General features: G+C 50.7%; 5 protein-coding genes across 5 annotated transcripts; 2 read left to right on the top strand and 3 right to left on the bottom strand.

Annotated features, from left to right (window-relative positions):
* Nucleotides 1-2,754: 2,754 nt before the first annotated feature.
* On the bottom strand, nt 2,755-4,687 carry TRIVIDRAFT_30124 (uncharacterized protein; the record flags this gene model as incomplete). The annotated part of the gene is made up of 4 exons (XM_014102953.1): nt 2,755-3,565; nt 3,641-3,899; nt 3,947-4,075; nt 4,132-4,687. The coding sequence occupies 4 exons, from the start codon at nt 4,685-4,687 to the stop codon at nt 2,755-2,757; spliced, it is 1,755 nt and encodes a 584-aa protein (XP_013958428.1).
* Nucleotides 4,688-6,403: 1,716 nt separating this feature from the next.
* On the top strand, nt 6,404-9,839 carry TRIVIDRAFT_61018 (uncharacterized protein; the record flags this gene model as incomplete). The annotated part of the gene is made up of 4 exons (XM_014102952.1): nt 6,404-6,452; nt 6,523-6,883; nt 6,946-8,890; nt 8,964-9,839. 4 exons carry the CDS (start codon nt 6,404-6,406, stop codon nt 9,837-9,839), a joined length of 3,231 nt encoding a protein of 1,076 aa, XP_013958427.1.
* Nucleotides 9,840-10,449: 610 nt separating this feature from the next.
* TRIVIDRAFT_229777 (uncharacterized protein) lies at nt 10,450-13,964 on the top strand (the record flags this gene model as incomplete). The annotated part of the gene is made up of 1 exon (XM_014102951.1): nt 10,450-13,964. The coding sequence occupies one exon, from the start codon at nt 10,450-10,452 to the stop codon at nt 13,711-13,713; it is 3,264 nt and encodes a 1,087-aa protein (XP_013958426.1).
* Nucleotides 13,965-14,243: 279 nt separating this feature from the next.
* On the bottom strand, nt 14,244-15,065 carry TRIVIDRAFT_30440 (uncharacterized protein; the record flags this gene model as incomplete). Its single annotated transcript, XM_014102950.1, has 1 exon — nt 14,244-15,065. The coding sequence occupies one exon, from the start codon at nt 15,063-15,065 to the stop codon at nt 14,244-14,246; it is 822 nt and encodes a 273-aa protein (XP_013958425.1).
* A 642-nt stretch (nt 15,066-15,707) lies between these two features.
* TRIVIDRAFT_146143 (uncharacterized protein) lies at nt 15,708-16,801 on the bottom strand (the record flags this gene model as incomplete). The annotated part of the gene is made up of 2 exons (XM_014102949.1): nt 15,708-16,624; nt 16,690-16,801. Coding segments are annotated over 2 exons (1,029 nt in total), but the record flags the coding sequence as incomplete, so codon positions are not given.
* Between the last annotated feature and the right edge of the window lie 619 nt (nt 16,802-17,420).

Below are 17,420 nucleotides of genomic sequence, written 5' to 3'. Positions count from 1 at the left end.
AGGTGATTAAATAGACGAGCGGTGTTTGAGAGAAAATTCACAAATCATTCACTCTCGAGAAACCGGGGGACTGCCAGGCAGTTGAATAGCTGGGTCCAGGTGGGTGAATAGTCGTTTTCGTCCCAAGTCGAGGACCACACAAACGCCAATTCCAAACTCCGGCACAGGGAGTGAATACGTAGCCCTGATGGCTGGACTGGAGACGAGGAGGAAAAGGAAAAGGGGAGAAGAGGGGAACCCTCAGCAGAGACTTCGGCTACTGAGAGGCTGCAACATGACAGAATCGTCCAGTTGAGTTTGCTCTTGTGAAAGTGGCTCTTCATGCATGTTGCCTGCTGCTTTTTTCACTGTGGCCTTTGCCTTTGCAGCTTGGCTGGAGTTGTTCGGTCTTCGCTTCAGCACCAGTGCCTGCATATGACTTTGAATACGAGTCTGCGAGAAAACAAGCCGTCCAAATAGGGTATTGATAGAGAATCGTGAATGCCTATTCGACGAAACCTGACATGGACGGGCCTCTGATTCGGCCACGAGCGGCCGCGGAGCTGGCCCCCGATGGATTCGGCCAGCAGAGACATCCCCATGCTTGGTGCAACCATGTGGGCAAGCCGGTGCCTGTCTCGTCGATCCCAGGATAAATGGGCCCCAGGGCGAGGACGAAAACTACCGGAAGACGTACGAAGCATTGCCGCGGCTTTTCTCCTCTATCTTTTACATGTCTCCTTGGACAGTTGCGGTACAGTGGACGATTCTTGCGCAATCTCCAAGCAGCAGCAGAGTGAGAGTGGGCTTGGGGGCTGTCCGGAACCCCATCCGGTTGGGTTGGGAGTCTCCCTGCATAACAGGCAGGTCTCACAAGCTGGGGGGGTCCTGTGTGAGCAGTTGAGGTCAATGGGAGGAGAAGGCGGGAAAAAACAGCCACACCGGCAAGGTCCCATGAGAAACATGTAAGGGGGAGGCAAGATGGAAACCGGGAGTCTCAGGATTGGTAGAAGCGTGAGCTGTGTGGGAACAGACGGATGCTTGCCCACGTATCTCTTTCTTTTCTTCCTCAGTCCAAGACGTGTTGAGCGCGTCCAGAGCCTTGCTTGATACATGTATGTATGCACGAGAACGGGCATCTCATCTCCTGCATGGGCTCCGATTGGAGCGTCGTCGCTGCCAGGGATCCGAGTCCAACCCGGGGAAGATGCAACTTCAAATCGGCGGCAACGGATCTGTCTTTTGTTACATATATCGTACCCGATCTGAGAAACACAACTTTAACAATATGCCAAGTACAAGCAGAGCGTCGCGTGCATCCGGCCTGCGGCAAACTGCTTCTTGCTCCGGAGGATTGCCAAGTCAGACGCTAAGCCGTGGATGTCTTACCTGTCATCCCTGGCATGCTTTGCAGCCCTCTTTTGCTTTTCTTTTTGCTTTGTGATAAATGACATGATGTGAGGTATCAATTGACTGAACAAGGCCCTATTGGACGCAGTTGTTGTTCCCCCTCCAACGTTGCATGGCCCGGGAACAAAGCGAAGCGGAAAGAAAATCTGACCGGATGAGGGCCGGATGCATGGTACAATTTTGCTCAAGACAAAAAGAAAAAAAAAAAAAAAAAAAAAAACCCTAGAGACAAAAAGCATAAAAAAAAAAGCCCAAAAATGTTTCCGCGGAACAGCCTCACGACATGGAGAGCCCCTGTAGCTGCCATTAGAGTCCGTCCGGGGATGCACTCAGCCGCATCTCAATCGGCCCTCTTCCAGCAATTTCCGCGCTACGTGCTCCTTGACGTGTGCCTTAGTGCGGTGGCTGGTCTCGTTTGAATGTCTCTCGTCTGCTGGCAGTGGTGGACAGGCACACATCGATGTAAAGACGCCTGTATGGCCGCTCGTACGGGCTGTCTGGGGGCTGCTATTATTAGGTGGCGCTGTGTTTGCTTCTACCACGTTGGCAACTCCACTCACGATGGAATTTCTCTGAGACTCGGATTGTTCCTGGGAGCGAATGCAAGGTGGACGACGTGTCAAAGCACCCGAGTCTCAAGCCATGTCCCTCTGAAGGTGGCATTCTGTCTGTGCTCCTCTCCAGAACAAAGCGCAGACTACTCCGTAAAAGGCAAGATACCAAGATTATCATGATCTCAGACGGCGGCAAGAACACAGTAGCGACCCCATAGAACACCGAACAAGCCCTTCTCCCTGCTTCACTTCGTCACAATGTTCCATACCTGAACGCGCTAGGACGGGTGACATCGGGCCTCGAGAGAGAGACTGGCGCAATTCCAAATCCTGGCATGTCAGCTCTGGGGATCCTTCTCCCGACGGCCCCGTTGCGGAGAATAAATCCGAGCCGCTGCAAGATTGCAAGATACATGTATCCGCTCCCCCGATACGAAGCTGGGGCATCATTGTAGTCCCTTGCACTCCCGGCTATATATAGGTATTGCTTGAAGTTGATATATCATAAACGACCCTAGACTGAAGCAAAATTGTTTTCTCTTTTTGCTTTTGCAACAAGCGAACCATTCTAATTCTTGGCCTGACACTTCGCTACACTCACATTGCCCTGTCAATACCAGCTACAATGCATGTCGTCGGCGTCAAGCTAGATGGTAGGGGTATCGGGATGCTACGCCTCCCTTGTAAATTGGGCTGTCTAAAAAAATGATTTCCTGCGAATACACGAATAGAAACAGAACAATCTCAACTACTAACTGTTCAAGTACGAGCCTCCCAACAGCGCTTAATCCTTGCGCTCTAGGTTCATTGTCTATACTTTGTTATAGACCTCTCTCAGCACCCGCGGCTCAACTGCAGCTGAACTGCCCCCGGCGTTAAGATGAAACACAAATTCGTCTACCGCGATCTCCCCATACATGAGCGAATCCGGCGTCCCCCAGATCCCTGCCGCTGGATCAAACACCATATGGACTGATGGATTGTATTGGCTCGGAACCGTCTCGAATAGCGCCCGATACGCAGCCTGATTCTCTGTCTGCAAACCTGTAGGAAACAGTCTCACAGAATTGATAATGCCGCTGCGTGTGGCGTTCGCGTAAGCCTGTCCGGCGGCAATGATGTCGTGGCCCTGATGAGTCCACTCTTTGAGTAGCAGACCAGGTCCGTCGTCGACAGTGATGACAAGGGATGAAGTGTTCTCAGCGCCTGCCGGTGCGTATTTTCCACAGCGCTTGTTGCATGTCTCTTCTTTCGCCGCCTTTTCCAGCGCAGGGACAAGTGTTTGAATCGCGATCTCGGTGGCAACTTGCAATGCTGCACCACTGTCAGGTCCAGCAGCGAGAATGGCCAAGGTAACTTGATAATCGGGGATAAGAATAAGTAGCGAGTTGTAGACACCGACGCTACCAGACTTGGTATAGAGATCAACGAGGCGGCCAGTCGTGATGCCGCTTCGAGTTCGCACAATTTCCCATGGCGCGCCTATGGAGAGAGATGGCGAAGTTGTGAACGAAGCGGGCTTCATCCAGCGAAGTGTCTCCATGAAGCTGAGTTGTTTGTTGGCGAATATTGCGCGTCCGAATTTAACCAGATCGTTTGTTGAAGAAAGGAGGCCGCCAGTGCTGTGGTATTTAATTAGATACGGAACTTGAGCTGTGAACAATACTGTGTTCGGTGACAATTGTTGTTTGACTTACGCAACCTCATCACCATAATTTCTATTCCATCCTGCATCTCCGTCAGGAATTACACCAGCCCCTTTGCCAGATGGTGGCAGTGAACTTGAATGCTTCATGCCTAGCGGCTCAAAAACCTCATTCATGACTACTTCATCGTACGACTTCCCAGTAATTTCTTCAAGTACGTATGCGAGAATCCTGAAGGCCGCATTGGAATACAAAGGCTTTGAGTATGATGGGAAAACGGGGTGTCTCTGGATCAAACCTGAAAAGTATTCTGGAACCCATTGTTAATCTAAGACAGTAGACATTCTCAGTGCATACTCTTACCATTGCGCGCACATGGTAATTGGCCATCATTTATACCACAAGTAGGAATATCTTGAGGAGGGAGAATAGGAAGCCCGAGCTCTGTCACGGGGAAATCTTGAACCGATAAATCTGCTGAACCATCTGTAATTCCATTGGTATGAGTACAAACTGCGATGATAGTGAAGCGGAAAACGTACAATCTCGTCCCATGCCAGAAAGCTGCGATGCAAGAGCACCAACCGTGACTTGATCCCATTGAACAGAATCGATAACCGACAATTTGCGTGATGAGTGTTGAACAGCTTGGCGCAGTTCTGGTACAAAATCGGTGACAGGGCGATTCCAGTAGCTGGTACCGTTGTTCAGGAGCAGGGAGTAAACGGTAAAGAGTTTTGACACGCTGCCGATTCGATAGACTGTATCAGCCGTCACCCTCGACGTGCTTCCGGCAGATACATTGAGAAAGCCAGATGTGTGATGGAAGTCAATTATGGGGGCAGAGTCTTGCTGCGCAACAGCAGTCAAGGAAAAAGATGTCGTGCAGCTGTTGAAGCTGCCATATTGGCTTTCTCCAGTGAGAATGGCATTGTTGAGTAAGTTTGTAATGTTCAAAACAGCCTCTCGAACCACTGCTTGAGTTGAAAGATGAGTTGGTGGCTCGAGAGGAGGCCCTAGTCGCACCTGGTCCGTTTGCGCAAGTGAGCCGGAGCCCAGTGCCGCAATTACGACTAGAAACGACTGTAAGGTCCACATTTGAATGAGTTGTAGCTGTTATAGAAAGATGCTGGTTTCTAGAGAATATGTGCGGTAGAATAACTCTCTATCCAGGGCTTTTATATAGCAGTTGCTCAGGTGTTGGACTCATGACGGCGATTAAGCGGACATTGTTGTCGCCGTAGATTGTCCGCTGGAGATGTTATTCCGTCGACGGACATTTGTTTGGCGATCACGGATTGTGTTGAGATGGCCATTCAAGAGTAAAATTACCGTGATTGAACATATTATATGATAGAATATGGATTGTAGTATTCGATCCTGGTATATCTGATCGTAGGATCTGATCTCCACTAGTTTTGTGACGGCCTCTAGACGGAGCTTGTTGACGCTTCTAGCAATAAAGAGATTGAGCATAATATATCTTAAAAGCATAAAGAAAAGCTACGAAACTACATTATGTGTATCAAAGATATGAAAAGGGAAATAATTAACAAAGAGACCTGAAGAACTAACTACCCGCGCACGTGTACCATGTAGCAATGCAAATTCACGTATTCTCTCTAGGGTACCTGCAGCCATTCTTTAACACGAGTCTCTATTACAACAAAAACTTCATTCGTTCATCTAGGTGATTGTATCAAGTAACGTGAATAATTGTTTTCTACGCCTATATCATTTGAATACGCAAACAAAGGCGATGGCATACTCCTTTTTGCTTTTGAGAAATCCGATGCGCCAACCGCCCCTGGCATAACAATGGTAACTGGTCCGCAAAGATCACCGGATCTTCCACTCTTAGTAATGACATATTACCAACTCAAGAGACTTGAGATGGGTCTGGTCAGGCTAAATCGCAATGAGCAAGATGATAACACTAGGTTTGAGATATTGTTGGTACTAGAGACACGATGGAGTCTGACATCAGACATAGGCGCGCAACTTTAAAAAGGAGGTCGGCACACATGGATGTTCTCCTTATTAGAGCGACAGACTTCTGGATAGTAATCCTGGGAAAACGCCTGATCGGACGCTATATATCAGAAAAGATTATACAGTGTAGAGACGAAAGTCGTCAATACGGCAGCCTACATATGTTTTGCGCGTTTATACAGGATTACGTGGTGACGCCACTATCCGAGAAGCGCGGTGTCACCATTCGGCAACGGTATCCGCGGAGACGGCATTTGAAATAGCTCCAGGAAGAGATAGAACGGAACTTAGGCTCCATCCTTTGAAAGCAACAATTCTGTGGGCAGTTGGGTGATCTTACAGGGTATTATCTTGGCACATCCTACGAGCAATCCATCTTACACATCACTTAACATTGTTGCCGTTGGATTGGCTCATTTAGGCGGAATCCGCGGGTTCCACTAATGACAACTACGCCGCGTGGGTGATCGCGTGGTTGGCGTCAGCTCTATTCGCTGTAGCAAGGCATAGTTCGATGCATATTCACATGTGGCTGAAACAAGTGCTGATGACGAAACATGGGTTATTCGGGATGGAAACCTTACCTCGTATTGATACAACAGCTGTCAGATTCATCTCTTGACTTGCAATTCATTTCATCTGTAAGGATGTCGCGGAGTCGACGGAGAAACCATCCAGCTCCGTTTGCGCGATAGTATTGCTTCATCACCGAAAATGAGATATATAAAAACACTCAAGACGAAGTTGGGAGGTCAAGATGGAGGGGAAAACGGCCTGGATAAGGCGATTGAGCCACCAAAGAAGCGCGATAGCGAACGCAAAATGAAGCCCGCCAAAAACCCAAACTTGGTTGAGATTCCAAAGCCCAAAGGTAAGTACAGCCAAATCATTTCTTCGCGGATAGTGCGGGCGGAAAATGCTGATCTGGATTCGCCAATAAGGCCTCCCGGTGATTGGCAGTCTACACCATATCGATCTCGAGTCGCCGCTGTTCTCATTGATAGAGTTGATTCAGCCATTGGGGCCCATCTGCCAGCTCACATTTGGAAGCGAGCTCAACATCTTCGTGTCAAGTATTGAGCTCTTGAATGAGCTTTGCGACGAGTCAAGATTCCAAAAAATCGTAACAGCAGAGCTCGAGAAGCTGCGCCATGTTGTCCACGATGGGCTGTTCACCGCGAGGAATGAGGAGCGCAATTGGGAAATTGCTCACAGGATCCTGATGCCGGTTTTTGGCACGATCAAGATTCGTGAAATGTTTCCTGAAATGAAAGATCTGGCGCAGCAACTGTGTCTAAAATGGTTCGCTTTTCCTGGACTCGATGCTGTGTTTGCTTTGGTTGCGCTGACCGGATGAGAAACAGGGCTCGCTATGGCGAAGAGTACGTGATTGATGTCACAGCCGATTTCACTCGGCTCACCCTCGATACGCTTGCGCTGTGCACCATGGGCTTCAGATTCAACAGTTTCCACAACGGAACAGTCCTGCATCCCTTCGTCGACAGCATGGTGAGGACATTGAAAGAGGCCAGTGTTCAAGCGGCTTTGCCAAACTTCATCAACTCCCTCCGAAAGAAGTCCTGGCGCCGGTACGAGAAAGATACGGCCTTTATGAGAAAATTGTGTCAAGACATCATTGATAAAAGAAAAAGTCAGACGGACACAGATTCTCACGACCTGTTGGCAGCACTCCTGCGGGGCCGTGACCCCAAGACTGGCGAGGGACTGTCTGACGATTCCATCATCGACAATATGCTCACGTTTCTTATCGCTGGCCACGAGACCACTTCGGGACTCCTATCATTTGCCATGTACTACTTGCTGGCAAACCCACAGACGATGGAAAAGGCACGCCAAGAGGTTGACGAAGTTAGCCAAGGCTCCCCAATTGCGGTTGAGCACCTCTCCAAACTGCCGTATCTCAACGCGGTTCTCAAGGAGACGCTCCGTCTTCAGCCCACAGCTCCTGGCTTCATCTTAAGCTCACCTAAGGATGAGATTATTGGTGGAAAGTATCTCATCCCAGCGAATATCCCTATTGGGGTTCTACTTCATATGGTTCATCTGGATAAGGCCGTTTACGGCGAGGACGCCGCCGAGTTTAAGCCGGAGAGAATGCTGGACGAAAACTTCAATAAGCTGCCTCCTAATTCCTGGAAGCCGTTCGGCAATGGAATGAGGGGATGCATAGGTAGAGCCTTTGCAACCCAAGAGGCACTGTTGATTGTGGCGATGCTGCTGCAGAGCTTCACATTTGAGATGGCGGATCCTGGATACAAGCTCAAAATTAAAGAGACCCTGACAGTCAAGCCAGACAACTTTCGCATGAAAGCTAAGCTCAGGAGAGGGGGCACTGCCACGGATTTTCAGCGCGAATTACAGTCCCTGGGCTCGGTGGGTGCCAAACTGAGCTCTACTCCCTCAGTTACTTCAGCACAGACTGGCGGAGGCGATAAGAAGCCGCTCACAATTCTTTACGGGTCGAACAGTGGCACATGCGAGGCTTTGGCATACAGGCTGGCATCTGATGCCACTCTCCACGGATTCTACGCTCGGAAGATTGCACCCTTGAACGCAGCCCGTAACAGCCTCCCCAAATCAGAACCCGTCATCATTCTTGCTGCATCTTATGATGGTTTGCCGTCAGACAACGCCGAAGAGTTCTTTGACTGGCTGAACACGGCTGAAAAGGACTCCTTGAAAGGAGTTTCGTACTCAGTGTTTGGCTGTGGACATCGCGACTGGGTCGCAACATTTCAACGAGTTCCCATTCTCATAGACGATCTTCTGCAGAGGGCCGGTGCCGAACGATTTGCGAATAGGGGCCTTGCAGACTCAGCAGTGATGGACCTCTTTGTGGAACTCGAAAAATGGACCACCGATTCCGTTTGGCCAGCTATTTCGCAGACGGATGGAAAACAGGATAACGATGGAGAAGGCAAATTGATCAGCTCGCTGCTCAAAGTCGAGTTTTCTCAGCCGCGCCAACTGCAGCAGTATTCCCACCTCGTAGAGGCAACAGTGATGGAATCACGGAGTCTGACAACACCTTCTGCTATTGGCAAGAAGATGCACGTTGATATCCAGCTTCCTTCAGGAGTATCATATCATCCTGGCGACCATCTTCTTGTGCTGCCTGTAAATCCAATAAGAAATGTTAAGCGTGTTCTATCGCGCTTCCACTTGACGTGGGACACCATTGTGCGAGCATCTGGAAACGAATCTGTTCGCATACCGATCGAAACAGCCATGACAGTACACGAGTTGCTGAGTTCATACTTTGAGCTGGCTCAGCCGGCGACCCCGAGGGTAAGTTGCTTCTCTTTCTCTATCGTTAATCGAATCCTCCACTTCTAGAGCCCTTTATGCTGACTACGTGCAGGACATCCGGGTCCTTGCGGCTGCGGCTGAGGATGAAGCGACTAAGCAGGTGTTGAACAACCTGGCAACCACATCCTACCTTGAGGACATCCAAGAAAAGAAAACTTCTTTACTCGATCTTCTAGAGAAGTTTCCAGAGATTTCCATCGCGTTTGGAACCTATTTGACCCTTTTGCCATCTCTTCGTCTACGCACATACTCTATTTCATCATCGCCATCCTGGAACTCGAGTCGTGCTACGTTGACGCTCTCAGTTCTGGACGAGCCGGCAACTACACCCGGATCTAAACGCTATTTAGGTGTAGCTTCTAATCATCTTGCCGGTTTGACGCCAGGGGATCTGATCCACGTGGCCACACGCCCAGTGAAAGGGATTTTCCAGATGCCCGCCGATTTGTCCAAAGCACCAACCATCATGATTGCAGCAGGGGCTGGTCTCGCGCCGTTTAGGGGATTCATCCAAGAGCGAGCTTACCAGCAGCAAAATGGAGTTCAGCTGGCACCCGCCGCTCTGTTTTTCGGATGTAGATCGTCACATGATGATTTGTATCGCAGCGAGCTTGATGCTTTTGAATCGTCAGGAGTCATTCGCGTGTTCCGCGCCTACAGCAGAGAAGACGTGGGCTCCAAGTCCAACACCAGGAAGGGATACGTCCAGGATAGTTTGCAGGCAGAAAAAGATGTGTTCGTCCAGCTGTGGAATGCTGGAGCAAAGGTTTATGTCTGCGGAAGTGTGAAAATGGCTTCTCAGGTGAAGGACTTGGTAGCAAATCTTGTGTACACGGCTGAGCCGATGGACGCGCAAAAGGAATTCACGCCGCAGGAGTGGTTCAAGCGCTTTGAGAAGACGCGGTACGCTGCTGAGATTTTCACCTAGTTGCTGCGACGGCTTGACACTAGCTTGGGAAGAGTTGTGAAGCAGCTTCTGTTCTTCAGTTTTCTTTTGTGATTTAATTTCTAGTTAGCGGGCATGTAATCCTGATATTCGGTGCTTGGTACTCCGTAGTTTAAAGAAATATAATACCAATTTGGATTGTTGCAAGCAGTTGCCTGTACCTGCAGCCTCGGGGAGTCAGCCTCGTCAAGATGAAGCATTGCTGTGTAAAGGAGAATAAACCCATGAAACGGTCAACAAGTGACTGAATCAATGGATAGTCTAGGTAGTGGCAATAACCGGAGTCACGCAATGGGAAAAAAAAAACAGCTTGTCACGCAAAAGTGAAAAGTGAAGGAAGCCATTTCATGGTCACAATCAACGGCCCCGACGTCATTTGTGCATCACGTGACCAGCTCACCAAATGAGCGCGTCCTCCCTTTGGCCCCGTATCATCAAAACACGCGTTCATATTAAATTTACACCACGAGGGCAACTCCATGTTTCAGAGCTGGGCGCATGCATATCCGTGTCTTTGTCATCTGCCGCCAGCATCTGCTGCAGCTCTCACGCCCAGAACCGCTGTCTTTATGACGGCTGCACCTTATTCCCAATGTCTAGGGGCGATGATTTCCCCCGCTACACTTACATGATGGACTTCAACCCCATGGACGAAGACACTCCGCTCAGGGACTACTGGCAGACAACCGATGACCTGGACAACGAGGATGCCGCCACGATTGCGAGCTTGGCCACTCAGGTGCTGCAGGCCAAGTCCGGCTATGACTACGGAGAGGGCATCGAAGTGAATGAGCCGGCCATGGTGGCAAATTACATGTACAGTGAGAGCCGATCGTCGCCCCAGTCTCAGTACTCAACCACCCATCCGATGGAGCCAGCAGAGTCGTTTCGGGGCCTGATGGAGGATCATGACCGCGGCGCTCAGATGTTGGAGGAAAGCGCCGCATCGGAGTACGACTTTGAGCCAGAAGCCCAGGGACAGGCATCAAGTGGTATGGCTGGGATCGAAGAACCGACTGCGCTATCAAGAGAGCACTACGTGCCTGAAGACTTCAGCTCTATGCTGAACGTGCCTGTGGAAGTGGAGGCTACTCACCAAAGCTCATACACTCATGAGATTGAGATGAGTGCGGCAATGACGGCTAGCCGCGTGGTGAACGGAGTGCTAAGTCGCTCATATGCGGGGACGCCGACTGAAGAGGCCGTGAATCTGCAAGCGCTACAATCACAGGCACCTCAGCTGACGCCGCCCCAATCTGAGTCCCGTTCTGTCAGCGTGGAAAGGTCTGATCATGCAGAACAAGAGAAAGAGCCATCGATGGAGGCTGATGCGCAGCGTTTTGACGACGAACCTAAAAACGCCCGCACAGCAGAAGAAGGCGAAGGAGGAGAAAGGGAAGGAATGGAAGAAGACGAAATGGAAGAAATAGAAGAAGATGAAAGGGAACAAGGAGAAAAAGACGAAAGGGAACAAGGACAAATGGAAGGAGACGAAAGAGGAGAAATGGAAGAAGGCGAAAGGGAAGGGATGGAAAGAGACGAAACAGACGAGGAGGAACCTACACCGGATACCGGAGCGCAACAGCAGCTCATAATGGAGTCCAATGAACGATCGATAATAGACGATGATGAGAGGGAATTGCCGCTTCTTCAGCAAACACCGAGAAAACGAGGGCGCCCGCGGAGGAGCGATGCGGAGGAAGCGCCACCAGCTCCAGCAACAGAACGACCTATACCCGATCAGATAGCTGTACACGAGAAGGACAGCCGTGGCGAAAATGAAGCCGTGGAACCAGCTGCGACGGATGACGCTGATATTGACAGAGCGGAGGAAGTGCCGACTGAGAGAAAACGTGGAAGGCCGCGCAAAAGTGAGATTTCAGAGCCGGTGACACCGGCAGCACCAACCCCAGCAAAGCGAGGGCCTGGTCGACCACCAAAAGTGACAGATCTCCAGTTAATTCAGGAATCGACGCCTGCTGCTGGGAAACGAGGGCGGCCACGGAAAAATAGTATGGCAGACGCAGCGCAAATGTCCGCAGTCACCCTCGAATTGTCTGCAGTCGAAGCACCAGCCGCAATACCAGCTCCAGGCAAACGAGGGCGACCCCGGAAGAGTAGCATTGCAGATGCAACACAAAGGCCCGCAGTCGCCCCCGAATTGTCTACAGTCGGAACACCGGTTCCAAGCAAACGAGGGCGACCACGGAAAAGCGATGCGATGGACGCCGCGCAGACCCCTGCCAGCTCAGCTCGGCTGCCTGTAGTTGGAGTAGCAGAAACAGGAATGTCGTCGGGCAAAAGAGGGCGGCCCCGAAAGAGTGATGTATTGGATGCAGCACCATCCTCGAGCAATGCAGTTCAGGAAACAGCAACAACTCCAGCACGAAGCTCGAGCAAAAGAGGACGGCCTCGGAAAAGTGATGTGACAGACGCAGCACAGGCCTCCACCGAAGTTGACTTACTCGCAGTTGAGGTAGCAGAAACTGAAGTTTCGTCGGGCAAGAGAGGGCGGCCCCGAAAGAGTGATGTGTTGGATGCAGCGCCATCCTCGAGCAATGCAGCTCAGGAAACAGCAACAACTCCAGCACGAAGCTTGAGCAAAAGAGGACGGCCTCGGAAAAGTGATACTATCGACGCAACCCAAGTCTCTAATGAAGAGTCTCAACTATCCTCAGTTGAGGCACCGGTAACTGCAACACCGGCTTCGGGTAAAAGAGGGAGACCTGGGAAGAGCGACATGATGGGCGCTACACCTATGCAAGCATCCATCTACGAAGCTCAGTTACCTGTGGTTGAAGCATCAGTCGCCACAACTCCGGCTTCAGGCGAAAGACGACCACCACTGAACGCAATCCCGAATACCTCAATCCCGACGACTACGCCCGGCAAGCGCGGAAGACCTCCAAAGAACGCCGGGCCATTAATGCCTATAGAAAATGGAATTTTGCCAATAGCAGAGGCACCCCAGACAACGGACTCGCCTACCGTGAAATCTATTGGTCGGCGAGGTCGACCTCCTCGACAAGCTGATACATTAGAAGAACGAGCTGTCTCTCCAACTCCGCAATCTACCAAGAAACGGGGCAGGGGTAGACCTCCCAAGAGCGAAACATTGTTACCTGCAGATTTGCCCAATACAACTGTAGAGCCAGGTCTTGGTACGGATTCTCAGGAAGAAGCCGAGCCACACAAGCCATCAAAACCTACAGTTGACGTCTGGGAAGACTATGCCGTGGGCGAAACAGTCTCAACACCGGCACAGGAGGATATAGAGGTAGCACCTGCAAAGAAACGGGGAAGGCCGAAGGCAGCAGCTGTGGACAAAGCTCCCTCTGTGATGGATATTCTTGTCACAGCCTCAGCAAAGAAACGTGGCAGGCCACCAAAGGCCATTGCTACTGTTGACTTAGCTGAGGAGCATGGGCGAAATGTTCAGTCGGAAGCTCAGGAAGAGGAAGAAGAGCCAGCTGCTAAAAGAAAACGCACGGATAACAGCACGACGATGGAAGATGTTGTTGGCGAAGACGAAACACGTGGAGACACTCGGGAAGATGAATTGCCTAGCGTGGAGGAACTGGGAGACGCAGTGGCAGCGAATGACACTGCGCGCAAGCGATTATCCGTGACCTGGGCGATGCCGCTTAGTTCTACATTAACGGAACCAAAGACGGTTACTGAACCATCTCCCCAGCTTCATAGACACCCACGGCTTTCAGGAGAGGCGCTAGATGAGAGCACAAGGGCGAAGCAAGTGGAGCAGCCTCCCCCTGCACCAAAAACTCTTTTTGATATGATATCCGATGGAAGAAGGACGGTACGGCAAAAAACATACGGTAAACGCTCTAAGAGATGACCAGGATACTCGATATGTTTGGATGCTTGAAATGGGTTTGGGCATAGCATGCATGATATGGATGAACTCCATCCTTCAAAAGGCTAGCTGCCCGGGTTAACATGTATTATTTGCTCTCACTATGGCGCAAACGGTTTTCTTTTAAGAGAGTGGATATCGTGTGTTCTACTTGATGTCAATGGTGACGACATTATATATAGACGGGGGAAAACAAAGAAAAGAAGGGCTTTCGAGACTAGATTCATTCTGTGTCATATGCATTCATTTATCCTTTGTCTTGGTGAATTTTCTACGCTGTTCTCACGTCACATCATCTCTATTCCTCCATAATTTCCAGCCCATCATCAACAGAGAGAGATGATTTCCATGACTTGATTCATTCTGCCTCGTGTCCATTCCTATATCCATTCTGTCCGATCAACTCATATACGAGTATATTCCCCGTTACTTGCAGCATATCGCCACCTATGAAAACATAGACTTCGTTACTTCATCCATCCTAATTCATCAGCTCATCTACCAGTACCCCATTACTTGCGGCATATCACCTCTCCATGCAGAACCGAAAACCACGCCTCCTCCTCCTTGCCCCATCGCTTCCACGCCTCAGCCGCCTTATCCAGCCTCTCCTTGGTTCCTGTGCCGTTCTCAATCGCCGTCTTCGCAAACGACGAGGCTACCGTCCGCTCTGCCCACAATCCGCTCCACCACGCAATCTCCGTCTCTGTGCTGTAGCACCAAGTGCTCGAGCCGCTGGTCACGGCCGCAGGCGAGAAGCCCGCCTGCTTGGCCCAGGTATGGAGGCGGCGGCCGGCATTGGGCTCGCCGCCGTTAGATCGCGCGTTGGCCGAGTAAAACGCCAGCCAGTCGTCCATGCCGTCGACCTCGGGATACCAGATGAAGCCGCCAAAGTCGGACTCTCTGGCAGCAACGATGCCGCCCGTCTTGGCCACTCGTCGCATCTCCCGCAAGATGCCCACAGGATCCTTGACGTGCTGCAGCACCTGGTGGCAAACGACGACGTCAAATGTCTCGTCTGCAAACTCGAGCGCATTGGCATCGCCATCGACGAAATCTACATTCGTCACGCCCTTCTCCTTGGCCAGGTCGCGAGCTTGCACCAGCACTCCGGCAGCATTCTCGAGCCCCGTGATGTGGCCCTGCGGCACATAGTTTGCGGCCAGATCAACGGTGATTGTTCCAGGGCCACAGCCAACGTCAAGAATCTTCATGTCGGGCTTGAGATGGGGCAGGAGATAGGCTGCCGAGTTGGCCGCAGTGCGCCAGGTGTGAGAGCGCAGAACAGAGGCATGGTGGCCATGCGTGTAAGTGGCGCCTTCAGTCTTGGACATGATGGTGGTTTTTTGAAGTGTGTGAAGCGACGCAAGGGAAGTGAACGGATGAGGAGGCAAAGAACAGGATAGCAGGCGATGATGCTATATAGATCTAGGCTAGCTAGATGGTGCTGACCAATATGAGATATACTTTTTGGCCGCTTGGGATTTGGAGATTTGGCTCTTACATGCTGCTCTTCAGCCTCACGGTACGAAGTACTTATACTGGACAGGGGGCCGATATCGGAGATGCGACGCCCTCAAGTTGGACATGATGAACATCTGTTGATATCTTCGTTTCATTACAAAGGGACGTATCCATGCATCCATTTCCAATTTGGTAATGAATCGGAGTTTGTTACTGCATGCGGGATGGTTGAGTTGCAAAAGGAGGGATCAAGTGCGGCAGTTGAGATCAAAGGTCGAGTGAAACCCGAAGTGATCCCCTGGCTGTAACGACTGACAACATCATTTAAAAAAAGGGAAATGGAAAACAAATGAAATTATTACTACAGAGATGTATGCCTAGGAAATATTCCGGAATTAAAAACGAAAACCCTCTCACGGCGCAAACCCGCTTTGTTGCTCCTCCGAAAACTAACAAGAAGATCCATGGTAGCCCGAAAACCCGAGGTCCCCTCTGATGCCCCAATATCCCATCTACTCGTACAAATCTTTGTCAATGTCACCTTCTTTGGTCGCATGAGGGCTCGTTACTTTGATTCCGCTCTCCAGCCTCTCCAGCGTCATGACATAGCCCTTGTGATCGCACCAGCTCTTCACCATGCGGACTGCGTTCTTGATCTCTCGCCCATTCAGCTGCCATAGTGACAGCTGGCGGATCTCGGCATCTCCAAGGGGTGTTTTAGCCTCTACAACTTCCTCCGTGCCTTCATTAGGCGGTAGCTCAAGTCCCTTTTGCTCCGGCAGTCGCTGCAAGAACTTTCGCCAGACAGTCTCGCGCGCCTCCCTGCTCAGCGACTGGAAGAGAAGATGTAAGCTGACTCTGCTGCGGAAAGCTGCGTCGATGGTGTGATATAGATTTGTGGTGAGGAAGATGATGCCGCGGAAATATTCTAGCTCTCGGAGGAAGATGCTGACCAGCTCGTTTCGATGGATGTCGTTGGGATTGCGTTCGGCCATGAACACGTCGGCCTCGTCCAGTAGGATGACGGCGTTCCATTCAGTGGCCATTTCGAACACGCGCTTGACGTTGGCGCCGAGAGAAGCTGCGTTGATTCCGAGATCTTCAGCCTGGAGATAGAAGAGCGGTCGGTGGGTACGGTCCGCAACGGCTTCTGCTGTGAGCGTCTTGCCAGTGCCGGGAGGGCCTGAGAGCAGAATGATGAGTCCTTGACCTTTGCCGACGATGACATCTTCCATTGGTGCGGGAGTTCCAGAGGCCGATGTTGTTGAAGCTGAGGATGATGCGGTTGGTGCTGCTGAAGCGACGCGGTGAGGATTGTGGTTTTGAACAAAGGAGAGAACAAGATCCTTTTGCTGATCGTCATAGACAAGATGAGAATAGGCTGTGTCGTTCCAAATCATTGGCTCGACGTCCTCAACGTAAAATTCCACTATGTAAATTGCGTAGTTAGTATTGGTTCGATCAAACCAAGGCAAGAGATGGATCGAGACTTACTCCATATCTTGTTCTTCAAAGCGTATCCGCCCAACATTCCAGAAATAAAGCACAGATCCTCTTCTCGGGACTCCATGTGCTGCTTGTTTTGCAAAAAGTCCTTTTCTCCCAGTCGGCGCACCACAGTCCGCTTGGCTGAAGTCTCGTTTAGAGAATCCGTGTCAGAATCCGAACTCGAGCTAGAGTCCGAGTCAAACAGCCTCCAGCCACCCAACGACTCGTCATCTTTCTTGTCGTTTTCTCGCTTGCCTTTGGCCAAGTGATACTTGTTGTAGCCAACGGCATCGAGGAGAATGCGGCCTTCGACGTTGTGCTTCTCGATGCAGTCTTTCCCGGTGTCGTGGAGAGCAATTCCGTTATACAGGCGATATTGAAGGCCCTGAAGATCGAGAACTTTGCGGCCACGGACCGTCAGGCGTTGCTTGACAGCTTCTGGATCTTGATGAAATTCGAGCGGGTAATGTCCCAACTCGAGGATGGGTTTATTCCCCTCAAACTCCTCAATCAAGAGTAGGTGCTCTTGCCAGACAAATTTTTCGCCGTTGAACTTGAGAACCTTGGTCTTGACGTGTAGCGCATTGCCAGAGTTTTTGTTCACGTAGACTGTGCTGTCGACCTTGGCAAAGAATTCTGCATTAATGCCAAAACTGTATACGGTCGAACCTCGTGGGAACAGGGTCCAGGCCGTCCTAAAGTCGACCAGACGACTGGTCTGGATATTTCGTCGCTTG

The sequence above is a fragment of the Trichoderma virens genome (assembly GCF_000170995.1).
Source record: "Trichoderma virens Gv29-8 chromosome Unknown TRIVIscaffold_4, whole genome shotgun sequence".
Classification (NCBI taxonomy): domain Eukaryota; kingdom Fungi; phylum Ascomycota; class Sordariomycetes; order Hypocreales; family Hypocreaceae; genus Trichoderma; species Trichoderma virens.
This window is presented reverse-complemented; position numbering and strand designations above follow the sequence as displayed.